General features: G+C 44.0%; 2 protein-coding genes across 2 annotated transcripts; one reads left to right on the forward strand and one right to left on the reverse strand.

Moving 5' to 3' along the window:
* The first annotated feature begins 5570 nt into the window (after positions 1-5570).
* VBP1 (VHL binding protein 1) lies at positions 5571-12460 on the forward strand. The gene is made up of 6 exons (XM_075573441.1): positions 5571-5724; positions 8016-8140; positions 8252-8318; positions 8552-8650; positions 9099-9237; positions 10938-12460. Exons 1-6 carry the CDS (start codon positions 5647-5649, stop codon positions 11006-11008), a joined length of 579 nt encoding a protein of 192 aa, XP_075429556.1. The 5' UTR covers positions 5571-5646; the 3' UTR covers positions 11009-12460.
* A 3654-nt stretch (positions 12461-16114) lies between these two features.
* On the reverse strand, positions 16115-24755 carry RAB39B (RAB39B, member RAS oncogene family). The gene is made up of 2 exons (XM_075573442.1): positions 23137-24755; positions 16115-19379 (listed from the first exon to the last, which is right to left on the reverse strand). Exons 1-2 carry the CDS (start codon positions 23349-23351, stop codon positions 18953-18955), a joined length of 642 nt encoding a protein of 213 aa, XP_075429557.1. The 5' UTR covers positions 23352-24755; the 3' UTR covers positions 16115-18952.
* Positions 24756-27273: the final 2518 nt, after the last annotated feature.

Raw genomic sequence — 27273 nt, forward strand, 5'->3', positions numbered from 1 at the left:
GTAATGGCTGACACCGAATCAATCCATCAGTCAGTGTAACTCAGCAGCTACAATGTAATAACTTTATCTTACTACGGTAACATTGTCTATGGTTACAGCTTGCAAGTTCAGCCAGTCTTCTGCTGGGAACACTGCAACACTTTCCTGTTTGCGAACATTTGTTGCCAAACCTCTTGCACTACTGAGGAGGTGTTCTAAAACCTTGTATAGTAACCAAAGGAGCTCAGTTAAAACTCATAAAAAAATAACATAACTGATTTATTTAAAAAAAATAAACACCTGTAGAATATTTTGTTTTGCTCCTTTAAATGCCTCTTCAATGAGAGAGGAGGAGAGAGAGAAACAAATAAGTGTGTCACCGAGGATGATTTTTTTTTTTTTTGGGGGGGGTCTCTGCCTTGGTAATTGGGTAAATATGATGCACATATAAAGTTAGCTCACGATGACCTTATAAGGCTTTACAGAGATGGTTATCAGATGACCTGATCAAAAAATGCACAGCGTTTTGATACGGACAGATTTTGGTGATCTGCGACTTCACAAAAGCTTTCTGCATGCTCAATACGTAACTCGGGAAGCAAATCCTGCTGGTGTGTTTTTGTAATATCTGGACGACAAACTCAATGCAAATGCGGAGATAAAATGTGGAGGTTGTGTTTGTAACTAGAAAGGTCCTAAACCAAACCTAATGATTTACTGTTGCACAAATATCTCAAAACATTCGCTTGAACATTCTGAAAATGAACTGGGGCCACATCACAACAGCTTGTTATAGAGTACCTTGTGTAGCTGGGCAATGCGTGGGTAGGAGTCAGGCCGGTTGGGCAACTCCAGTCCTCAAGGGGCACCAACAGGTCAGATTTTCAGGATATCCCTGCTTCAGCACAGGTGGTTGTTGAAGATTGAGTACCTGTGCAGAAGCTGGGATATCCTGTTGGTGGCCCTTGAGGACTTGAGTTGCCCATCCCTGAGTTGGGTCATCGTTACGCCTCCCAGCCCTATTCTTATTCTGTGACATAACATGCCACATGGTTTAACCATTATAAATGTTTCTAGAACCCCAGTGACGTTATGCACCTTCGGATATTCTGCACTTGTACTACCGCGCCAAAAGGCTTGCTGTTTATTTTATTCTGTTTGGGAGTACATTCACTCTTATTCCAGTATGTAAACATAGTTCTAAGTGGTCGTAGCCATAATGGTTCTGGAGAAGAGCAGATTTGTTGAGGTTAATAAACAGTTTAGGACTATTGGAGTTCTTCATACACTTTTTAAAGCTCTGTACACAATAATTTAATCTATGTAGAACTTTAATGTTGGTCTGCTAAAAAGTATCACATCCTACAATGGCTCTGCGCTAGTATCACAATCCATTTTTGTATGTATCATTTTATATTTATGTAGAACTGCTGTTTTCGCGGCACTTTACAAAATTACAGTAAAAGGTCAATTAAACTACAAACAATGGGGATAAGGGCAACAGTTAAATTACAACAAGCCAAAGGGAGCCCCTGCCTCGCAGAACTTACCATCTAAGGGTTTTTTGCAATAAAACCCCCCTTCTCTCCTCTTTACACACTCACTCTAGGTGAACTAATCACAACTCTTGGGTTCAAATATCACCTCTATGCTGATGAGACACATTTACTTTTCTACCACTGACCTTACACCTGCTGTACAGACTAAAGTTTCTGAATGTCTCTCGGCTATATCATCCTGAATGGCCCTCCGCCAACTTAAACTTAACACGGCAAAAACAGAGCTCCTCATACTTCCTCCCAAACCTGGCCCCACTACCTCCTTCCACATTACTATGATCATTCACCCAGTAGCCCAAGCACACTGCCTAGGGGTCACACTCGACTCCTCTCTCACATTCAAAAAGTAGCAAAAAAATCGTTTTTTCCTCTGCAATATTACCAAGATACGCCCTTTCCTGTTGCTCGACTGCAAAAACTCCTGACACAGACCCTCATTCTCTCCCGTCTCGACTACTGTAACCTGCTATCTGGCCTTTCTGCCTCACCTGTCTCCCTTACAATCTATCCTAAATGCTGCTGCCAGAATCACTCCACTATTTCTGAAATCTATCTCGGCATCTCCCCTGCTGAAATCCCTCTCCTGGCTTCCTATCAAATCCCCTATCACATACTCAATTCTCCTCCTCACTTTTAAAGCTTTACACTCTTCTGCGCCTCCTTACATCTCAGCCCTAATTTCTCACTATACACCATCCCGACTCTTGCGTTCTGTTCAAGGATGTCTTCTTTCTACCCCCTTTTGTATCTAAAGCCCTCTCCCGTCTCACTGACTGCCCCACACCTCTGGAAAGCCCTTCCCCTTAATATCTGACTAGCACCCTCTCTATCCACATTTAAGACCCACCTCAAAACACACCTGCTTAAGGAAGCATACGAGTAGCTCCGTGGCTGATAATTAACACCTCATACATTAACCTTACCCTTGCAGACGCTCTTACCAGAACGCCCTCCTACTGTCTCTATGTTCTTCCTACCACTAAATTAGATTGTAAGATCTTTGGAGCAGGGACTCCTTTTCCTAAATGTTACTTTTATGTCTGAAGCACTTCTCCCCTTTGTGTTATTTATATTATTAGTTATATGATTGTCACATATATTACTGCTGTGAAGCGCTATGTACATTAATGGCGCTATATATACACATACAACGCCATATCCTTCTCTTCCATGTGACTTGTTTTCGAGTAGGCTGATTCTGCATCTACAAGGGAAAAGCTTGCTTAAAACCATGGTACACCATTTTATAACCCCTTCCCTCCCAGGTGGGTGTTTTCCCTCACAATATATTGAAAAATGTATTTGCACGAGTGAAGCTGCATAAACAGAAACCAGAAATATAATACAGATATCCATTTTCTTCTAAAGAGAAAATCCTCTTCAAGGTGTGATGTTTCTTTATAAGCGTAGAAGAATCAGTGGCTGAAATGCATTGCTCTTCAGCTAGCTCAGGGGTGGCTAACTCCAGGGATATCCTGGATACCTAACCTGTTGGTGGCACTTGAGGACTGGATTTGGCCACCCAAGCTAGTAATTTACACACACATTTAAATCAATATATATACAAGATCTTTTTAATGTGTGCATCGTGTATTCATTATCTTGTATGAAAAGTGTGTTTGTGTGAAACATTGCACTTAACTGCTTGAGCAACTGTGATGAGATGAGTAAGAACAGATGGCTGCAGAGGCCAGATTTAGATTCTGTTCGCCCTGGATTCTACTGGAAAGCAGCAAAAAAAAATTGTATTTTTCCTCTACACCGTGAGTTTTATGCAGCAGCAAGAAAAAGGGCTAGCTTTGTGCTTACCCAGGCAATGCAGAAGGGTATTGTTATTGCAAACCAAAGATGGCTAGTATCGGGAAAGAAACTACACACATTCTAAATCATTTCATTGTAGAATTTGTCGCTCCTAGACCTAGAGAGTATATTTGCGTCTTTAAACATTTTAAGGCTTTAGATAAAAGGATATAATAGAAATGATTGTAAAGTATACAGATGCCCACCACCATTTGAATGCCCTCTGGTAAATCCACAATAAGTAATTATATCCAAATGATTTGTTGAAGTTCTATTTGTATAAGCACTATTGGAACTGGACTAACATGGCTATAGTTACTTGTAATAAGAATCATATGATCTACATTTTATCTTACTTTAGAAGTGTACATATTTCTTTAAAGCTGCAGTTCAAGCAATATCATACATGTGTGGTTTTTTTTTTTTGGTTTTTTTAATAAATCAGTTCTGTACTATGAGAAATTACTTGCACCATTTATTTAAAAAAAAATGTAAAGGCATTTATTATGTATTCCAATGTAACAAGCTTTTTTGTTTCTATTGCAACCATTTACAAAGTCACATCCCCTTCCTCTTCTGAGGCAGGCTCTGGCACACCCCTTTTGCCTTTTCTCTAGCAGTGCACCAATTGTAGCTAGGGCCTGCCTGGTCACATGGTCTTCCACACAGAACTTTGCATCTTGGGTAGTCCTCTGCATCCCTAAGGCCCCGCTCACACAGCACATTACATGACATGGGCGCGCGTTCGTCACAGACTCCTGGCAGCCAATGATGGTGTTCAGTATTGAAACTACCATTGGCTGCAAAGTACGACGTCAACACTGCTACAGTCGCGGGAGTCTTTTGAAACTGATCTCCGGCTGCAGCAGCGTGACGTCAATTTCAGCAGCCAATCAATGCATTGGCTGCTGAAAGTGACCAGAGACTCCGCAGCTCCCTGCTCCAGCCACACACACAATTATGCCTTTCCTTTGTTTATGGTTTATGTTCAGTCCTACAATGCCAGTGACACAGCCCTCCCCGCTCTCCGGTCCCTGCACACAGACGATGAAATTCACCAAAATTTTGCTTCGGTCTACAGAGTATAATAATAATAAAAAAAAAGTGGGGGAGGGGGAACGGGGCACAGCACCCGCAACTGTCTACCACGACCCAACTCCTGCAGCTTAAGCACAGATCACCGGGCTGCAGGAGCGCGCGGCGGAGGCTCGCATGGGAGCGCACGGCCGTAGCAGGCAGTGTGAGCTCGGCCTAACAGTGATATAAAGATCCCCCGAGCTGAATCTTCAGCGATCAATTACAGGAGAATGGATTGATCGGCAATTTCGCTAATCACCGGTCAGTGTGCAGATTGTATTGATGCACATATTGAATGGAATTTTTTTTTTAAATGCATTTTAAACTGCAGCTTTAAAGCATACCACATTTCTTTTTCTTCTTTTAATGTGACCTGAAGCTCAACGTTGGTGCCCCGATGTGCGAGGATCCCCTGGTTTCCAGAGATATTTGTACTTATTTTGTGTGCCGGGTTTTGTCACAGCAAAATTTACGAATATCATGGAGGACTACGAAGATGGCCACCCTGGCGTCATCGCCCAATACATTTGTGGCTATTCTTTTGGCTGTAGGAGAGAACCCTGGTAACTATATTGTTACCCTAGTTTGCCTGGTGGACCCCAGGGTCCCCGCTCCTGAACAGAGAGGGATCCTGCCTGTCTGGGGGCCACAGATGAGCTACAGTTTAGATAAGATAAAAAAAAAAACAGGTCTTTATAGTTGGCATCCCTGTTTAATTTTTTTTTTATTGCCTTGGGCCTACAACCAGGGCTGCTGAATTTCGACCCACACACCTTTTGGTCGAGAAACCCCAAACATCAATAATTTTTGTGACTGAAAGTTTACACGTGTAGACTGAAATATGAGAGATTGGAAGCTCCAAACAGACAATGAAATCGCCATGGGAAAGGGGCGTCCAATGTATGTCTTATTTACAAACGACATGTATTTTTTTTTTTTTATGTTGATCAAATATTAAAACAAAACATGCTATATAATTACAACGAATGAAATATTAAATTATATATGAAAAAAAACGCACGAGAGATAAGTGGCATCTAATAATAAATGTCACTGGATTATAGGAAGGAAGGAATTAAATCGGATACAATGTATAACACACTGCCACCTGCTGCCTGTCAGTACCCAGCAGCCACGCAGAGCGGGCGGGGGCGTGGCTTGCCCCTTTTGCTCTCCAAGAGGAGTCCCGTGGTACGAATGCGCGGTGACGCAACCACGCACACCTTCCAAGATGGCGACGACCGGTGAGGGCAGCTGCACCGCGAGCGTGAAGAGAACGAACCTAGGGATCCCGGAGGCGGTGTTCGTGGTAAGGACCGGGCCCGTCTCACCTCTCCAACCCTGGGACCTCCGGGTTACCCCCCCACCCAGGGGCCTCCGGGTTACCCCCCCACCCAGGGGCCTCCGGGTTACCCCCACCCCCCACCCAGGGGCCTCCGGGTTACCCCCACCCAGGGGCCTCGCCTCCGGGTTGCCCCACCACCACTCATTGGCCTCCGGGTTGCCACACCACCACCATGGCCTCCGGGTTGCCCCACCACCACCACTCATTGGCCTACGGGTTGCCAAGGCTTCCTACTCGCTCCCTCAGAGTGAGCTTGACACTCCTCCCGTCTTTCTCTCTCTCTCTCCCTCCCCCCTCGCGTTTTGCAGTGATCCTATTGGTGCAGAGTTAGGAAGGTGCCCCATGTTATGTGCGTGACCCGAAGTTTGGTCAGTACCAAATAAGTTTTTTTTCCCCTTCTATATAGTGCTGATGTAGTACTGTACTTAGAATTTTTGGGGCCCAATGAGAGACTGCCCTGTTGAGTTTACAATCTAATTTTGCAGCCTGCAGCACAGGGAGCCGATGACTCCCCCAAAATTAGAAAGAGGGGTAACACTGTGATTTGAGCCAGACTCCCCTCTGTCACTGGCTCATGTATGTGTGTGTATATGTTCCATGTGTTAAACCCATGCTGTAATAGGAAGCATAGAAAAGAATGCTAACCCGCAATAAAAAAAAACAAAGCCATTACCAACTTGAATTTGAAAGCATTATTTTCAGAATAAAATGTTCAAACTAAATACCTTGCAAATGTACTTTTGTTTAACCCAGGCTGTGCTGACAAGCTGTGACATAAGGCAGGCATAAACTTATAGGTGTTCGTGTCAAAATGGATTTGAAGCCAAAGGGGATACTGTGCTCATTTGCATGTCATTTCCCAGAATCCCTTTCTGCAGTGTATGCTAGGAGATCCTGAAAAGCAGGGTTAGAGACATGTCTGAGACGTGAATGTGCTCACAAGTGATATTTTTATATGCATTTCCCTGAGGGAACTTTTTTCAGGACTTCTGCAAAGGTAACCTATAACATTGTTATACACAAGTTAGTCCTTACAATAATTGGCGTACCTATACCACCAATTCTAACACAGATGGACACCTAGCAGGCCGTGCTGCTACCTGGATATTGAATAGAAAAACAAGGTTGTATGGTGCTCTAGAACAAAAAGCAGCAAATATATAGCAATGAGACAAAAGTCTTAGGTGAAGTACCCCTCCAAGGAGAATGAGTGAGGCTAGGATATTATACTCCCAAAAGCACTTAAGATGTATAGCTGGAAAATGTAATCCCACAAGCACTGAGGTAAGGATAATACACAACTGCCGGTGTCCAGCATCAAAACAACATCATAGTAATAATATGGGGTATATGAACAATAAATATCCGTGCAGACATTGAAGGAATAGGAAAGTGGAATGAACTAACATACAATGCTGGAACTCTTGAATTGAGGAGCCGCAATGTCCACTAATCCAGGGGTATAGTGTGCCTCCGTTGATGATCAGCAGAAAAGGAGAGGAGAAAACACAGGAGGTGCGTTCCCACGATAAAAAATAGTTTAATGGATTAAAAACAACAAACAGTACACCTACGCGTTTCAGACTTGTAGCCCTTGGGGCTACAAGCCTGAAACGTGTAGGTGTACTGTTTGTTGTTTTTGATCCGTTAAACTTTATTGTTTATCGCGGGAACGCACCTCTTGTGTTTTTTACATTTAAGCAGTGGATTTAGTGCTCCGTTTTCTCCTCTCCTTTTTGTGCTGCTATCTGGACTATCAATCATCCGGGTATATGAGCGCGTAACAAAATACGATTATAGCCCCGTCCGCTTTCTCCTCTCTGACATGGATGTAGTTGAACTATCCATTAAATTAGCTGAACCTAATCAGTTCAAACTAAGGCCGAGTTCATAGAGACTTCAGCCGTGCGGAGGTGCACGGAGGCTGAGGGAAAGCGGGTGCTTTCCTTGGCCTTAGTTTGCGCACCGTCCGGGGGCGGGCCAGTGACGTCACGGAGCTGCTGCGCCCTCATTGGGCGAACCGCTCACGTGACAGGCCCTGCGCTCCCGTGAGCGCTTAAACTAAAAAAAATTGCCGGCTACGCTTCCGCACGCCTGCGGAACCATGCGCGAGCCCCTGCTAAAGCCGCTCTCATTGCGGCTGCGGGGGCTCACTGCCAAGCCTGGGCAAGGGTCAGCACTCATGCCCACGGCCTAAGGAGTCAGAATTTTCCTTGGCTTCTTTATAACCAAAATGTAATTTCTTGTTTGTAAAGGAAGATGTTGAGGCGTTTATGAAAAAACCTGGAAATGACACAGCAGATGCGGTACTTAAGAAATTGGATGAGCAGTATCAGAAATATAAATTTATGGAACTTAATCTCTCCCAGAAGAAAAGGAGGTGAGTTTGTGCCAAGAGGTTGTATTTCTAGCTATAACGTTTATAGATTTTTGTAGAAATCTTCATTTGGAAAGAGAAACAAAACATAATAAGTATTGTTTCTTTTCACAGGCTAAAAAGTCAGATTCCTGAAATTAAACAGACTTTAGAAATTTTAAAACACATGCAGAAGAAAAAGGTAAAGCTTTTTATTTTGAATGTTAATCTTTTTTTTACATGCTGAGTTTGATGGGGCTTGTATTGTATTGGAATAGTAACAAGGGCTTTGAAACAGTAAATGGATTTTGTTCTAGAACCGGATGGGGGAACTTTAGAAACCGTGATACTTTCTTGTTTTAAACAGCATCTAGCTGAAGGGAACTTTGGGACATACATTCAAATGTGTTTTGTCTGTTTTGTTTTGTTTTATAGGATTCTACCAATCCAATGGTGACTAGATTTTTATTGGCAGATAATCTTTATTGTAGAGCATCGGTACCACCTACAGATAAAGTCTGCTTGTGGTTGGGGGTGAGTACACCAGCTAATATCTATACCAGGGGCTGCCAACTCCAGTCCTCGTGGGCCACCAACAGGTCAGGTTTTAAGGATACCCCTGCCTCTGTCGTTGACTCCACCACCTGTGTTGAAGCAAGGATATCCTGAAAACCTGACCCCTTGAGTGGAGTTGGTGGTTTTTTTATTTGTTTTTTAATTATTCATTTGTTTATTTTTAACAAGGATTCTTAATACGCACCAGAGTATTTGACCTTTTTTTTTTTGTCAACTAAAATTAAACACAATCAACTTTTTTTAATTTAATAAGTCACCCATCGATGGAATGGTGATTAAGGTTAAAAAAAAAAACAAAAGGAAATGAAAAAGCAGTAAAAAAAATGAAGGAGGTCTCCCCTTCTCTGTATCTTCCTTTTTATGTGCTCCGGTACTTCCTCCTTTAAATCGTTTGTTTCTATCATAGGCCAATGTGATGCTTGAGTATGATATTGATGATGCTCAGGCTCTGCTAGAAAAGAATCTGTCGACTGCTACAAGAAACCTCGAATATACAGAAGAGGATCTGGACTTCCTCCGGGACCAATTCACTACCACAGAAGTCAGTATCCTTTTGGGGAGTCAAAGTTGCGGTCTTGAATAGGTCTCAAGGTTTTGCCAACTTCATTCCCACCAGGGTCCGTTGTTCTCCCTTACTGCTGCACAACTAGCCGAGAGTAGAGGAGCGACGTGCATCATTCAGGTGCACCAAATGTCTAAGCCGGTAGTGTAACAATAATACAAAAATGCAGTGACCCGGCGCTAGAAGTGACAACAATACCCCAGTCCAATGATATGTCCATATAGATTGGGAAAGTTCTCTTAATGTTCCAATTGGAAACTAAGTGGTGGTTCAGTTGCTGGCTGGTGCTTCAAAATTCCTCCTGCAGTATAATAGACAAAGGGAAAGAAACCACTGCGCAGCCACAAGTACCAACAGGCGACTCCAAAAAGGGCTTAAAAGTAATAAACTTACAAAAGTACTGTGTCTATGTTCATTTGAGAGAATCTGTGCTTTTACCAACTTCTTCTCCTGGATCTCACGAATCCCCCGTGTTGTCAGTCATACGTCAGACTCGCGTATGGAGTCGTCTGTTGGTACTTGTGGCTGCGCAATGGTTTCTTTCCCTTTCTCTATTATACTGCAGGAGGAATTTTGAAGCACCAGCCAGCAACTGAACCACCACTTCGTTTCCAATTGGAACATTAAGAGAACTTTCCCAATCTACATGGACATATCATTGGACTGGGGTATTGTTGTCACTTCTAGCGCCGGGTCACTGCATTTTTGTATTATTGCCTGTTAAACGAATTTGTGAGTTATTTGTTAGGCAGGGACCCCACGGCAGCTTATATCTAATCACAAGTAGATTTATTATCACTTACATTGTAATCACAAAATTAATGGTCACAGCGCTGAGCTTTAGGGTACCAATTCACTATTCATTCACCGTAGTGTAACAAGTCACATTTCTCCTACCACATTGTGATCGAGAAGGCGTGGCACTCGCATGTCCACTTGGGTTTCCGGGCGCTGGTTCTGAGCTCTGACCAATTTCTCAACTTGCAACCAACCTATTGTGCATCTGGAGAACCATGATGGAATAGTTGGCTTTCCACATACAAGAAAGTATCTGGAGAGATCAGCAGTGAAAAAAAGCAAATTGATTGGGAAAAAAATATTTGAAACGGATATAAATCTCCTCAATTCGTCACCGTTTCCCACTGTGGGTTTTTGACATGAATGCTGGAACCTGTCTGTGTGATGCGATGATGGATGGAATAGACTAGACTTCTGTTTTGTACTATTTTTCAAAAGATTTGCTTTGCCCAATCTCCAAACCCTATGAATGTTTTTGCACATTAGAATCCGGCTTTCCTTTGCGTATCTTTTTTATGGTCCTCTGAATGCCCCATAGGTCTGGTTGCTGCAGTTGATTATGGGGTTAATACTCTGGACCAGCGTCCGGAAACCCAATTGGATAGAAGTGCAGCGCCTTCTCTGTGGTCAAAGAGGTGTAACTGGTCTACTTTTAGCCAAATCCGCGTTCTGGTTTGGATATGACGATGTTTGTTCTTCTCTATTGGAATAGCACGTTTCAGAACTAAAATACATGGGGGGGGGGGGGAGGGCGGGGTTTCTTTCTTGTAATTATGGCAGCAAAGTGTTAGTCTTATTTTAACTGCGATTCTTAACCTTTCAATGCACAGATCGTAAACATTTAATCCCATAACTGTACAGTTTCCTTAACAATATGCCTTCCAGATATGGCTAGGGTCTATAATTGGGATGTGAAAAGAAGAAACAAGGATGACCCCTCTAAAAGCAAAGCATAGCTCCTGCCGTTTTAAATGTTACTCGTTTCCAGACACCCAGATCGTTTTAAAAAAAGAAAATCCCCCAATAAACATTTGGGATGGAGTTAGGTCCCTCCTTTATAAAGTGCAAAACTAATTAGAAAGCCGGCAGCATTTTATTTATTTGTAGAATCTGATTTCATGCATGCTGTGAGATGTGTGGATTACATCACAGGAAGAGAGTGCATTAAATTCCTTAGATTCATCTCTTACCAAACTATCTAGAAACAAGATACAGAGGTGTCTGTACAGGACATTTCTAGCAGCAGATTGTAATGTTCAATGTTATTGTGCTTTTCATCCAGTCGCATACACAGGTTTGAATAAGTCAGTTATAAAAGAGTTTCCAGCCACAATAGCACTATTACATCCACGTGGGATTTCTGATCAGCTGGGCGTCCAAGTAAATTCTGCACAGTGACTTGCTTCTAAATATTGAGTCTTAAACTGGTTCAGGGCTTACAAATGAACCTCCACATTATACAGAACCATAACTGATTTACTATAGGGCAGCAAGAAATGTAAGTCCTTTAAATTACTGTAGCAGTATTCTTCTCACCCCCTCCTCCCCCCCACCCCTCACCTAACCCATCTTTATTTACATGATGGGAACCAGCGACTGAATTTATTTATTTTTACCTCTGGGGACTCCTCCGTACATTCACCGGTAAGTATTTTGGGAATCAGTGGATCCCCAGAGCTGACAATAGCACTGTTCAGCTCTAGGGACCCGCTGGTACCCATTCTGTAAGAGGTAAAAAGAAAATGGGAAGGTATTAAAAAAAAATACAATCCGCTAAGATTGCGACTTTATAGCCCCTTAGTTATTTTAAAGAACACTTTAGCACGGTCATGCTGTTCATGCGCACTTGAGATTTGGGTGACATATGCAGTAGAGAAATCGCTCTGCAGTGTTTGTTTTGTTTTTCAGTAATAAATCAACTTTATCATTACGCAAGCAAATGTCTGTCTCTTTATACTACTTCAAAGTCTATGAATGTGGAACCTGTTCCCTAGATTTGTCTAGAGCAGGAGTGGCCAACTCCAGTCCCCAAGGGCCACCAACAGGTCAGGTTTTGAGGATATCCCTGCTTCAACCCTGATGGCTGTCGTAGACTGAGCCACTGATTGAACCACCTGTGTTTGAAGCAGGGATATCCTTACAACCTGACTTGTTGGGGGCCCTTGAAGACTGGAGTTGGCCATCCCTGCTGTAGAAGGATTTCAGTTTGTGTAATTAGCTAATGAGTGCTCTTCTAAAGATGAAACCTCAAAGATCAATGCCATGGTTCTGTGTTTTCATCGGTACTTATATGGGTTCCCGTACAAATCAATATATCCGGTTAGCTGTTGTTTGGGTACTAAATACAATGTCCCTGTAAAGTTTACTTTTTTGCTACTTTTGTCATGATATTAAAATATTGAAACAAACTTGTTGCAAACCCTTAATGTGGAATTATACAGACTAGCGTTTCTCCTCCCCTTCCCCCCCCTCCATATCAACGTGTCTATTTATTTCTAAAAAAACAACAAACCTTTTGCATCGGTGGAATAGAGCTGAGGTTCGTATTGTCCATTGTAACTTCAAAAATAATGGCTCAGGAGCCAGAATATTTCAAATCCATCCAATAAGGAAATGTTAAAGAAAGACGAATGCCAATGTACCAGCTCCTGTATTTCCATTGCACAGCGGCACCAAGCTGGGCTAGAATTTAGCATGTCAAAACATTGTTTAAACATCTTATCAGTGTACCTGGTCTTCCTTTAAAAGTAAATGTCTCTTTCATTTTTATGGAGAGAAAAAAAACTAAATGTCTCCCTGAACACTGGATTGAAGAATATCTGCTACATGTGGCCTGTCTGACTAGTGAATGCTTTATAATTGCTTTGCAATAAAACAGGCCTTGCAAGACTTGTCGGATGTCAGTAGACAGATTTTAGATACGCTCCAAAGCCTTTGTATCATGGATATATTAAGTAAAAAAAATATCAATAACGATGCTTGTCTGATTAAAAGAAATACAAATATATAATGACACAGTTCTTAGTTTATTATCCCTCGACACCAGATGTGAGGATGAGTCTTTACTCTGAATAGATGAAGCTGTATTCTATATTAAATGTCTCCCTCAGTGACATTTTATCATTAAATCGGCATATTTACATTACCAGTCTGCTAGTGGTTGGACATGTATGGGTACAAAGTATCAGTGTAGTATGTTAAATGTCCTATATTTTTTTTTGTTCGTTACTTTGCATAACCATGTCATAAATAAAAACCAGTTTCCATTAAATTGGAGTTTGCATCTGAAATGCTTACATTTATTTTGCCATCACCAAAAGATGTTAATGATGCTTGTTGTTGAACAAATGTCTCCTCCAGGCAACAAAAATGACACTAAACGCTATGCCCAAAAATTGCCCTGACTGTTAAATAAACATTTAAAGACACTGGTTCAAATGGTTTTGTGTATGCAGCCTACAATAACAGCGAGGGGGTCTTACTAAGTGGGATTCAGAAAGCATAGTTCTAAAAGTAAATGAATGTTTAACACTTTGAGCACAGAGCAGTGCGTCATATTACAATCTGTGACTCTGGGACATGTCCCTGAATATCTGCAACGGTGCAGCGCTTGCTTCAGTGTGCATGAAAGTGTACAAGCGCTGTGTATGAATGAGATTTCTGTTTATAGCAGCTCCTATGTTCACATTACAACTCCCTTTGTTAGGGAAGGGTTTCATTGATACACAAACAACTTCTTTGCATAATTTAGCAATGTACGTTCTGTGCGCAGTAAAGTGTTACTTGGGTTTAAATACGCACGGGATGAAACGCTGGATTTTTAGATTGTTTGACTGGATCCATCCGTCGTCAGAAATTTTGCAGGATTTTTGTTAATTTTTCTTTTGTTCTGTCATTAACTATTAAACCCAATGTTTGGAAACCGTTCCTTCTAGAAGAGGAAATAGTGAGCGGGAAATTCTGGGGAAAGATCTTCCATTTTACAAAATGACATAAACAAAAAAATATTTCCCTCTGCACGTTTACCTCCTTATGTATCTGTTTTGTATTGATGATATTTGGTAGTGGACAGTAAAAGGGCTACAGTATGTATTCTTTTCTGACCCCCTGAAATCAGGTAGGAAATGGATTTTTTGTAAGCAGCCATGTTTGTGAGCATGAGCGCCTGAGACAGGGTCTTCCATTTTTTTTGTTCTGGCCCCTTCAGAGAACAAGTTGAAGAGCCTTGCCCTAGGAGGTTAAGATGCAGGATGTGAGATTGTCTGTATACATGTCATGATTTCTAATGAACAGCAATACAGGCATACCCCGGTTTAAGGACACTCACTTTAAGTACACTCACGAGTAAGTACATATCGCTCAATAGGCAAACGGCAGCTCACGCATGCGCCGGTCAGCACGTCCTGAACAGCAATACCAGCTCCCTACCTGTACCGAAGCTGTGCGCAAGCGGGGAGACTATAGAGCCTGTTACAAATGCGTTATTTACATCAGTTATGCACATATATGACGATTGCAGTACAGTACATGCATCGATAAGTGGGAAAAGGTAGTGCTTCACTTTAAGTACATTTTCGCTTTACATACATGCTCCGGTCCCATTGCGTACGTTAATGCGGGGTATGCCTGTAATACCTTCTACAAGATTATGGGCACATGAAAATGGCATTTTCTACAGGCATTGGGGAGCAACTCGTCTGCCGCCACTAGACTTCCAGTATGTGCGAGATTTTCAGAGCTGTTCTTTCTATGAACAAATGAAAGATGAAAAGAATAGGCAAACTGTTTTAAATACCTATTTGGAATGAAAAAATTGACCAACGTGTTGTTCCCTTATGGGACCATCTACAAATGTAAGAAGGAATAGAGGGCACAACGGGTTTTAGCAAATGAAAACTCATTTATTGAGCCAACACAATAGTGCTAAAACCCGTTGTGCCCTGTTCCTTCTTCCATGTACCCAGGACTGACTGCAGGCTGTCGTTCTAAACTTAGGAGCACCGGTAATTGTATAATATTTTCTTTTGAGGTGTGTAGCACTCCTCTCTATTATCTGGACTGTTACTACCATCTACAAATGTCCCATAAGGTGACGAAGCGTTGGTCCATTTTTGTCTTGCCAAATAGTTATTTAAAACTACCTTGTTGCCTATTCTTTTCGTATGTAATGCTCTATGCACTGTTATGGTATGGAGACATAATCTGCTGTTTGTTTTACGAATGGCCATTACTTTCCACATTTCAACTTCCTATGATCAAAGTTATCTAAATTGGTAAAGTTTGTTTCCCCTCCACCCCCCTGTTCAGCTTCAAAATGTATTTATTTTTAATGACAAAATAAGATAGATCTGATCTATAGATAGAGGAAGCACAGGGGTGTATCAGTGAGCATGTCGGAGGGAGGGGCTGTGTCCCAAAAATGTTAATTGTACCTGTTCTTACTATAATGTGAGGAACACTTATGAACACGCTGTCTCATGTCTGAATGGGTCCACAAACCTGCCTTACTCCATCATCGCACAACATACCGTGCTTCCACTGCAGCAAAGGGTTCTGGGTAATGACATGCAAATGAGCACTCGCCGTGTCTCATGATGTGCAAATTACAAAGACAATCTATCGGATACAGGTGGGGAACGCCTGGATTATCGGTGGGATTGAGAAGCAGGAGGGGTTGTGTTGGATTAACCACCGTGGATACTGGTGTGCAACCACAACCTATTGCTATTTACCAAAAAAACAATCGGCATATTTAGGTGTAGGCTTGTTGGTATTGCACATATTGAACACCATATAACCACTCTATGGAAAGTGACGTTTGGAGGTGAACAGGCCTGTATATAGGATAACGACAGTGGGAAAATATTTTCCACATACAGAGGGAAAAGAAAGACTGGAAATGTGGGTTGTTTTTTTGCCTAAAGTCTGTTTATACAGCGGTTTTATTCTGAGTGCAGTTTTGTTTGGTGTAATCTTTATTGGTGTAGTCACTTGTGTGCGTCTGATACAGTGACTGCATGTTTTACTGATGTAAACGGGGGAAAAAACAGGCGTCTTACAAGTTTTCATTTCACATATTGACATTTTTTTTTCTAGATACAAGCATGTTTTTCATTCACATACAGCTAGATAGCATATTTTCACATTTACAGTGCATAACAGACAGCAAGGAAGTGTACATTTTTATATTCTGGAGATTCTGAGAAATGCAAATCCAACATGCAGATTTTAACGTGATCTATATGTGAATGATCAGTTCTGCTATCCTTGTATTTATAGAAGATTGCCCTTACGTTGGTTTGGTTTTTTTTTTGTTATTGAAAAAACGTTTTTTTTCCCCCTGACTCTTACATTAAACTTATTACGCTGCAATAAGTTCCTAGAAAAAGATAATTAGCTGAATCCTAAAATCTGATCAATTTTCTATTAGCAATTTAACAAACATTTTGATAGAACAGATATTTGTAACTGTTAAGAAAACTTAAACGGTTCATGTGCTGACCCATTTCTAGATTACATAGCTATTTATTCTGTCTTTTAAAGCTGCAGTTCATATTCAGTGTGCCGGTTTGGGTCCGTTTCCATTCCCGGGGCATTCTGCAGTCTGTATTGTTTGGAAATATTGACCATTTGCCCCTCTCCCATTGTAATGTGTTCATCCTCAAAGCTCTTAATGCCATTTATACATCTCAGATGCACTGACCTTGGCCCCCTGCAGACGCACCTACCGGAACACCCTCCTACTGTCTCTGTGTGTTCTCCCCACTTACCACTTTGATTGTAAGCTCTTGGGCAGGGACTGCTTTTCCTAATGATACTTTTATGTCTCCAGTGCTTATTCCCATTATGTGTTATATTATTGTGTACTGTGTATTACTGCTGTGAAGCGCTGTGTATCTGGATGGTGCTATATAAAGATATACATACATTTCTCTTCACCCCCCATCTGTTCATTTCACATCTCCCATATAATAAACAGTTTATCCCCCTATAGGTGCTGTACCTTTTTACCTTCTTAGCACTGGTTTCCAGTCACTCCACATAATACGTTTGCTGCCAGGTGGGCCTGCAATCGACAGCCAAAGGGGTTCAAACCTTTTCTGTGCCTCTTTATACATAACAGAGCGGTGTTTCTCATTCCTCTCTTTGAGGAACTCCGCCAGACCAGACTTTATGAGCAAGAATGTATATATATATATATTATATATATATATATATATATATATATATATATATATATATATATATATATGAATGTCTGGTGTCATAAGGACAAAGCTGAGAAACCCTGGCGGAGGATTGCGGGTGTTAACTGATATTGCATTGTCACACGCTAAAGCATGTTCATTTTTAACGGTGAGGATCAACAAGTAGATTCAGATTTTTCTGCAAAGGCCTAACCTGGTGGTTCTCAACTCCAGTCCTCAAGGGCCGCCAACAGGTCAGGTTTTCAGGATATGCCTGCTTCAGCACAGGTGGCTCAGTCTTTGACTACACCACCTGTGCTGAAGCAGGGATATCCTTAAAACCTGACCCGTTGGTGGCCCTTGAGGACTGGAGTTGGCCACTTCTGGACTATGGCAAAAGGGGCCTTAATTATTACCATATTGTAAACAAAAACCTATTCACTGTGGAAGTGGAAATATAATGCTTGTGCACGTCAGTATTCTTCCAGTTCTTAAGAGCACAGGATTCCTTGAAAAAGATCATACAGTACATTTTTATTTTAAGAAGGGCATGCACACCTCTATGCTTGGTGTAGTTACCCATGCCTTGTAATCCACAAATTGGGCAATTACCAAGTGTTGTGAACAGCAATTGTATTGTTTCCCACAGCCCTTTATAAATAATAGAACAGCTCTGCACTACGGGCCGCGGAACGCGTGTCGGCTCTGTATATTTTATCAGCATTAACACGCGTCCTTTAATATCTATTCAACGATACCTGAAATAGAGGCAACATTGAATATGAAAATTAGCTGGAAATGGTCACAATATAAATATAACGACTACCATAAAACTACAAAATAAGCACTCTTCTCTTTGCTTTGTCACTGTTCTATTTATTTCATTTGAATCTGGATCCATGAAGCGTTAACATTTTGTATTGCTGCAGAAGCAAGCATTTTCTTAAATCTATTGCTTATTGGACTCGTATTTGTTTTCTTTCTAGATTAGTGCAATATATATATATATCATACTTTATTTTGGTCTGATGCCCATGTTTTATTCAACATCAAGTGAAAAATAAGAAAGGTTTTAGTATATAATTCAGTCAATTCTAAAACGCACCAGTAACCATAACTGGTGCACAGTGAGGAGTTCTGTTATTGACTCCCAACGACCCCCTCCCGGGATATTTTCCATTATATTGTAGACAGCACAATATTCCCCTAAGTATTACAGCTTGGGCTGTTATTTGAAATAGGGGGCTGTGATGCAAGCACCTGCAGTGTGCACACCAGATAAGGCCACAGCAATTACACAGCTTATAAAACAGAAGCCAGGGCTTATTTTTCAGCGTACAGTAAACAAAGGGTCTGCTTCTCTCTATAACTATATATAATGACCATTACACTGCGGCATTAACTCACTGTATATAACTATTGACATTAAACTACACAGAACGTATCAAATGACTTGGAATGTGTCAAACCCTTTGTTCCACTGATGTACGACTCCCGACTCCTAAAACATGGACATGCACCCTTGGCCTTTGCCTGAGATGTAAGAACTTCCAAATCTTTTGCAATGTGTTTTGTTGTCTGAGATCTTTGTGTCCAACCTCCTTTCGCTATTCACAGCAGGGTTACCCTAACTTTCCCCACACACAGTTCAGTTAGGACATAGTTATGTTAGTACAGTTCGTAATAGCGTTTTTAGTATTCATTTCTAACTGATTAGCATAGGCACCGCCTGTCTGATTTAATTACCTCCTCAGAAGAATGCACCACGTTTGGAACAAACCCACTTTTGACCCCTTCCCAGCCTTCTTGGATACCTATCTCCCCCTTCCTAACCAGCTCGTATATATCGCGAGTCAGGTCGGTGAAGGCTTTCTCTACGTTGATGGCGTCCCGCGCGGAGGTTTCGATATATCTCATGCCGTAAGCGGCGGCCAGTTTCTCGGCCTCGTGTCTCGTCACCTGCCGTTGGGTGTCGAGGTCGCACTTGTGACCCACCAACACGAAGACGATCTGATAGGGTTGCACGTGCACCTTGGCTTCTTCCAACCACTCGTGGACGTTCTGGAAGGAGCGGCGGTTGGCGATGTCAAAAAGCAGAAGCCCCCCGACTGAGTTTCTGTAGTAGGCACGTGTGATAGACCTGCAAGAGGGTAACGACATTCATTTAATGGTTGGGTCTCTTCCAAGGTTAAAGGGAACGAGCTGCAGTGGCATGTTCAAGAACTTTAATGTAGGCGATTAATCAAAATAGCAGTCACGTATAAATGTTTTAAATAATCTTTAGGTGAAGATTAAGTACATTTTGATACAGGTTATCACACTGTGATCCTGCTTTAACTGATAAAAAAGGGTGTGTAGTGTGGGGGAGGGGGAGTTGTGTATATCTTGTGGTGGGAGGAATTGTGTGTACATTATAGTGGGGGAGAGAAGGAATGTATGTACAATAGAGTCCTGATTATCCAAACTTCCGTTTTATCCGTTGTCCTCCACCCTTCTCGCTTGCCGGCGGCAGAAGAAGACGAGGACTGCAGACCACAGGAGCGGCACCGGAGGAAGACAGCTGGCGGCTGGAGAAGAGGAACATGTCAGCGGAGGAATGGAGTTAAGACAGCGGGCGGTGGCGGCAGGAGAAGACCATCAGACACCGTGTGCGGAGCAGGAGCAGAGCGGCATAGGAGAGGAGCGTGCTGTAACACAAGACGTCAGACACCGGTCAATGTCCGGTGTTACAGCACGCTCCTCTCCTATGCCGCTCTGCTCCGCACAGGGTCTGATGGTCTTCTCCTGCCTGCCGCCGCCGCCCGCTGTCTTAACTCCATTCCTCCGCTGACATGTTCCTCTTCTCCGGCTGCCAGCTGTCTTCCTCCGGTGCTGCTCTTGTGGTCTGCAGTCCTCATCTTCTTCTGCCGCCGGTAAGCGAGAAGGGGTGGGGGGGGATAATACTTTCCATATTATCTGTAATTTTCGGTTATCCGCCACGGTATCTGTCCCGTTTAGGTCAGATAACCGAGACTCTACTGTACATTGTGTGGGGGGGGGGATTGTCTGTGTTGAGGGATTTAAATCTGAGATGGGGGGGATTAAGGTTGAGGGAGTGGGATTTAGTGTGAGGAGGGGGGATTGAGTGAGAGGGATTGAGTGTGAGGAGGGGGGGTGGAGGGTGTGGGATTGAGTGTGAGGAGGAGTTGGATTGAGTGTGTGGAGGGGGGATAGAGGAAGTGGGATTGAGTGTGGGGGTGTTTGATGGAAGGGATTGAGTGAGGAGAGGGGATTTGAGGAACTGGGATTGAGTGAAAGGAGGTGGGATTGAGTGTGAGGAGGGGGGTTGAAGGAGTGGGATCGATTGAGTTTGATTCAGTTAGAGAAGGGGATTGAGGGATGAATTGAGTGAGAGGAAGGGGGAGAGTGTGAGAAGAGGGCGGAAGGTGAGTGAGCAAGATGGAGAGGTGGTGTGAGAGAGGTGGAAGATAGTAAAATGGGGGAGAATAATGGAGAGGGGAGAATGAGTTAGAGTGAGCAAGAGTAATAGTGAGTGGAGAAGACAAAGAGGGGGGAGAGTGATAGAGAAGGAGGGTGGGATAATGAGGGGGTAGAGTATAAAACAAGGGAGAATGATAGAGGGGGAAGTGGGAGTGAGAGAGAGGGGGGGGAAGGATAGTGAGAGGGAGAAGAGTGTAATACAGGGGAGAGTGATAGAGGGGGGGGGAGGAAGAGGATGAGAGCAGACCTCAGGTGTGATTGCTGCTTGAAACTCTTCAGTTGTATAGGATCTGCACGTGCACAATACCACCATATAAATCAGAGATTCAATAATAGACATTCATTTTAATGGCCACATTGTGATCATATCGGGCGTCGGGTTTCCCGATGAAGATAAGAGTTCAGGCAGAAACGTTGGATCCCCATAATAAATGATGCTGAAGCTATACTGACTGCATACATACCTGCCTCTTCTGTGCATGGGCAGAGCAGGGCCCAGCAGCGCTAATACCGGCTTCACCCTACACCAGTCACCTTCTATTCTTGACATGTAACATACCGATGCATCAAGCCACATGTATTAGCTCCACGTACAGTAGCTCACCCTTAGTGCTATTTCACCCAGAATGAGGTGCCCGGGAGCTTCTTGCACAAGCGAAGGAAGGTGCCAATACGCTGCACATAATTACGGGTGGTTTGGACACAATGAGTTTTGTGGGGTTTGGGGACTACGTTCTAAACCTGTTTTATAATGAGGGCAGAGACACAAACATTGGGAGGGCCTTATTAAAGCAATGTATTTATCCTCACCCACCAACTTAACCACCGCAGTGCTGAATGCATCTGCAACAAACTGAACTGAAGCAGTTGGGAGTACTAGTCTTGGTGTGAAATTCAAGTTCCTAGTTAAATTACATGGAGTTATAGCAGGAGTGGCCGACTCCAGTCCTCAAGGGTCAGCAACAGGCCAGGTTTTCAGGATATCCCTGCTTCCGCACAGGTGGCTCAATCACTGAGCCTCTCATTGAGCCATCTGTGCTGAAGCATGGACTGATTGAGTCACCGGTGGTGAAGCAGAGACTGATTGAGCCACCTGTGCTGAAGCAGGAATATCCTGAAAACCTGACCTGTTGGTGACTCTTGAGGACTGGATTTGGCCGTCCGAGTTATAGGTTTGTCGCAACATGCAATACGTTTAACCTCTTGAGTGGCATTGCCCTGCAATGCATTGCCGTCCCCACAGAAATACATACATAGGAAGATGCCGCCAGTTACTTCCTGGTATTCAAATCCCTGCGGGCCAATAGGAAGCATCCGTTTTGGCTTTCCATTGGCCCGCGTGACGCGGGAGATTACAACTGCCATTTTGTTTCCCCTGGAGACGTTACCGGCGGCACCTTCCCAGATAAGTCTCGATTCCATGGGGTCCCCTGAGATTAAATAAAAGCGGTTCAGCTGCAGAGACCCCCTGCTTCCGATGTCAAAAACTAAACGAGCAGGGGAACTGCACCTTTAAGGGCCATATTTACCCGGCTATGCTGGAAGGTGTCTTCCGAAGAAGCACTGCTTAGTCTATAACAGGGGCGGCTGAAGCAGGAACTGATTGAGTCACCTGTGCTGAAGCAGGGATATTCTGAAAACCTGACCTGCTGGTAGCTTTTGAGTAATGGAGTGGCTACCCCTGGTGTACATGATTTGCTATTTATAGCAAGATACTGTCCATGTGCTTGTGACAATCTTTTTACTACTAAGGGATTGGATCCCCGAAACGTAAAAAAATGCGCAAGCCTCCTCCTAAGTAATTGAACTGGTTTTTAAAGAGCAGCGTGACAGCGACCCCCAACTTCCAGTTTGGGACACAAAGAGGAGACTTGTGAGGTTTCCAAAGTCCACGAAACCCCCTTTTAGAAGTGTGCTTGTGATGGTCCCACAAAATATATACAGCCAGGCCCCGCTTCTCGGCGCCCGGCTTTTCGGCCATCTGCCGATCCGGCGGTACCGAGAAGGGGGCCGTCATGTCTGCGCAAGCGCAGAATGGGCTGGTGCGGGGTCGCGCATGCGCAGAATGGGATTTTTTTGCCGGTGTTGCGCATGCGTAGAATGACGCATTGCTGGTCTGCGCATGCGCGCATAATGAAAATCGCCGGTTCCGCTTTCCGGCGATTTTTGCTTTGCGGCGGGTCCTTAGAACGGAACCCGCCACATGACTGGGGCCCTACAAAAATCTGGACCAGAAAGACTAGAAGACCTCACAAATAGCAGAAGACATGACACCTCTTACTTGTTTACCATTTTTAGCATCAGGGGTCCCACAGATCATTCATTTCCCCATTAAAATAACATTTATTGGGGCCCCGAGAACCCCAAAATCTCCCTCTTTTCAGCCCGGACAAGCTCATCCCCCAGTCACTCCTCACCTGAACCTCTCCTGTCCGGCCGTGTCCCAGATCTGCAGCTTAATGCGCTTCCCTGGCTCAATCTCCACCAGCCGCGAGAAGAAATCCACTCCCACCGTGGGGTCGGACACCTGCGCAAAGCGGCCCTCCGTGAAGCGGCGGATCAAGCAGGATTTACCCACCGTGGAGTCGCCGATCACGATGAGCCGGAACTGGTACAACCAAATGGCTTCCATTGCTCCGCCGTCTGCTTTCCACCTCTCGCCCGGGATCTCTCTGCTCGGAGGAGCAGTCGTGTGGTTAAGGCGTGGGCCTCGGAAATGGAAGTCCCTGAGTGTGAGATGCAGCGAAAGCTCTCTCTGTTTATCTCCTCTGCCCCTTGTATGCTCAGCGCCCAGCAGATTTACAAAGAGCTCCCTTGAGCATCAGCTATGCCACCCTATCTCCGGCCGGGCTATAGGAGTAGTGGGTACCGCTGCTCTTTTCCCTTTGCAAAGCCTCTCTGGAGAGAAAAATCCAAACCGTCCTCTCTTTACCCCAAAGGCCTTTGAGGAGACTGGAAGTAGACGGAGCTGTATCTTCTCATTCAACAGGATTATTCTTCCAAGGTGAAAACGCCGCTCGATTTCAGTGGCCACGCGGCAACACAGCAGGGTGCCCTGACCGGCTGATCCTCAGGACCATGTTGGGTGCCGTCACCCTGTTATGCCCACACGCCCCACGGGGGCCTCAGTCTGTTGCTGGGGAAGAGGAGGGGGCGGGGGGAGTTGCAGAGTGACAAAGAGGCAGGTCCCAGCGTGTGATTGTGAAGAAGACTGCACTATAAACAGAGTGCCCCAAGCAGGGGCCTGCTCATAGTTATAGAAGGGGTGAGGTATGCTTCTCAATCACACAAGGGGGGGGGGGGGTGTTAGCACCCAATAGCAGATGTGCTGAACCCCTGCTGACCTTATTGTCCCATTACTCCAGCTGTGCTGTCACACGATTCAGGCAGCCTCCATCATGCACCCAGAGCAGGGAGAACCTCTCAGCAGGAGGGGATGTTACAATGTATCCGGCTCAGACCTGGGGTGGAGGAGGAGGGGGGAGGCAGGAAACAAACCCACCCCCTGTGCTAAGCAGAGAGTGAGCTGCTCAGGAGGCTGCCAGGAGCTGAGCAAGAGGGGGCTGTGCACATTGCAGCAAAATGTCACAAGACACCAGCCAGGAGGCAGGATTGCAGGATCACTGGACAATGCAGGGCCAGGCTCCAGACCTCCTGCCCTACCTGGATAATCCAAGCACAAGGCTCCAGATCCAACGGGCTTCAGGTGCCCTTAGCTTAGCAGGGCAATGACATATCTGGCTCCAGAGGGTCCTGTAGTCCAACAGCACCAGACTGCAGGTGCAGGAGCTCCAGCACTTTGCTTTCGCAGGACAATGGCAGCAGCAGCAGATAATGCACTGAAAATAATAATAATAATAATGAATAAATAAAAAGGATATATATATGTATCCTCAGGGAAGCCAGAGAAAGTGATGCCTGGGGGTCTGTGGGGTATGGGAAGGGGTCCCTGGCAGGGGGAGGCTGGCTCCTGTAAGATGGAGAGATGTTGCACAGAGGATGCTGGCTGCACAGATCTGATGAAATGGCAGCAACATCAGTACCAAACACTCTGACTCATCATTGGCATCAGCAGCTACCGTAATCACCTGCCTACAGGGGCCCTGACAGCCCCGTGCCGCAATGTCTAGAGTAGCAGCGCCCCACCAGAGACTCCAGCAATAGGGGAGGGCTGGTCTTTTCGGTGTAATCAGGGTTCAGCTATTATTAACCCTTTTGCTGCTAGATGAAATGCGTGCCAAATCTCACTCCCGGCTGCAAAATGGTTAAAAGTGACTCTGCACGTTACATAGTTACATGGTTACATAGTTACATAGTAGATGAGGTTGATAAAAGACATATATATTTATTTATAAAATGTTGTAGCAGAAAGTAATACATTGAGTGTTACCTCTCGTTTTCAAGTATGTCCTGGATGGCCCTCCGCTTTGCAGGCGCACTTACCAGAACACCCTCCTACTGTCTCCGTACATTCTCCCTAATCACCACTTAGATTGTAAGCTCTTCAGGGCAGGGACTCCTTTCCCATTGTTACGTTTATGTCTGGAGCGCTTATTCCCACTGTGTGATATTATGTCTCGCGTATCACGGCTGTGCAGCGCTAGGTACCTGGATTTCACGATATAAATAAAGTTATACATACACAGTGGTGGATTTCCCATCAGGCCTGATGGGCTCCGGCCTAGGGTGGCAAAAATGTCCGCCCCCATATACAGAGGACGCGCTCTCGGGCCTGATGCGAAGGCACTTACATGTGGCGGCTGCCGCCCTCCTCATTCCGAATCGCGCGCTGGTGACGTCCGCATTTGAAGCTGCGATTTGGAAGGAGAATGCGGGCGGCCGCCGCAGCCAAGCGCCTAGGGGCGGCGAATCTTTAAATCTGCCGCTGTATACATACAGCAAGTTCAACCGTTACTACATTTAAACAACAGATACTTACCCGATATTTGTATTTACTGTATTTTTTATTTTATGCATTAACCCCACTCACTACCAAAAGGGGTCAGCCACTCATGGCAGGAGGTTTGGTTGGCGCTATCTTTGAAGTGGGAGTCCACCTTTCAATAACCGGTATACCAGTTTTTTCAAACCCGGGAAAAGTCAGCCCGTTACAAAAAAGTAACGTAACGCATAGAACTGCACATTTCCAGCACTGCAAGGGTTAATTATGTGTGGAGTAGAAATGCAGCATTCTGGGTAGAATCCAATTTAGTGCCCCTTTAAATTCTCCCACCCCCTATATACAAAATGCCCTTACTTCCCAATACCCTCTTTTAACCCTTTCCTGCCAGAGCAACACGCACCGTTTCCTTTTGCAATATTACCCAGGCTCCTTTGGCAGCAAAGCGATGGCAATTATGCTAAGTAAGTCGGGCGTGTTGGGTTTTATTAACCCCTTCACTGCCAGCGGGGTGTACATAGTTAGCACTCTAAGTCCATCCTGCCAGCAAAGGGGTTAAAACTGGGCATTGAAGATTAGCAGAAAGGTAACATGTATAGAGCTGAAGGCAGGGGTGGGTAACCCCAGTCCTCAAGGGCCACCAACAGGTCAGGTTTTCAGGATATCCCTGCTCCAGCACAGGGATAGCGCAGTCAAAGACTGAGCCACTGATTGAGCCCCCTGTGCTGAAGCAGGAATTTCCCTAAGACATGGCCTGTTTGTGGCCATTCAGGACTGGCGTTGCCCACTCCTGGCTTAAGGGAAGAAATGATTCCTGGTAAAGAGAAAAACCAGAAATCGGGGCGCGTTCTTAACTAAACAATAACCACTTTGTTCTGCATATTAATAATTAAATTGGCTAACAAAAGCTTGATTATACAACTCCCAGGTCATGGATCAGCGTATTGTGAGAACGCAAAATTTCTTCCAGCCCTCGAGAATTTACCCGTGATCTTTCTCAAGACAGTTTAACTACAACAAAGACCAGCAGATTATCAACCTTTTGAGGTTACTTGTCGGGAATTGAGATGTGGCTGATGTTGCCATATAGAGATTTACACGCACGTTTGTGCAATATTTTGGAAAATTCACACAACAGCAAGAAACATGAAAACTTTATTTTGTATTTTTACACTTACTTTAAACCTTACTTTTGTGTTGTCAGCACATTTTCACTGAATTCGCCAACTGCACACAAAACTATCGCAAACATCGTGTCGAAGCCGGGCGGATAAAACGGCGAAATTGCACGAACGTCGCCAAAATATATGCACCCGCCGGTGCACATCCAACTCCCCTAAAAAAAAGTCAAGTGCCAACTTTTGCCAATTTTAATGACTGGGAAAGTTGAAAATGGGTTAATTTCACATTTGCATGGAAATGTTCCATCCAGGTTACAGAATGCACCGTATACAGTGTGACTGCTAAGATTGTTACATTGTAACTCGTCGTCTGCATTGAGATGTTCAGGGGAAGGCTAGTCAGAGCACTTCATATTAAGTATTAAAACAAACAAAAATGTAAAAATAAAAAAAAAACTAAGAAAAAACAGTTTACCGGGTGCTCTGGGCCTTTAGTCCAAAATCTAGCAGATATCTTATACAGACCAACGTTT

Source organism: Ascaphus truei, chromosome 16 (assembly GCF_040206685.1).
Source record: "Ascaphus truei isolate aAscTru1 chromosome 16, aAscTru1.hap1, whole genome shotgun sequence".
Taxonomy (NCBI): domain Eukaryota; kingdom Metazoa; phylum Chordata; class Amphibia; order Anura; family Ascaphidae; genus Ascaphus; species Ascaphus truei.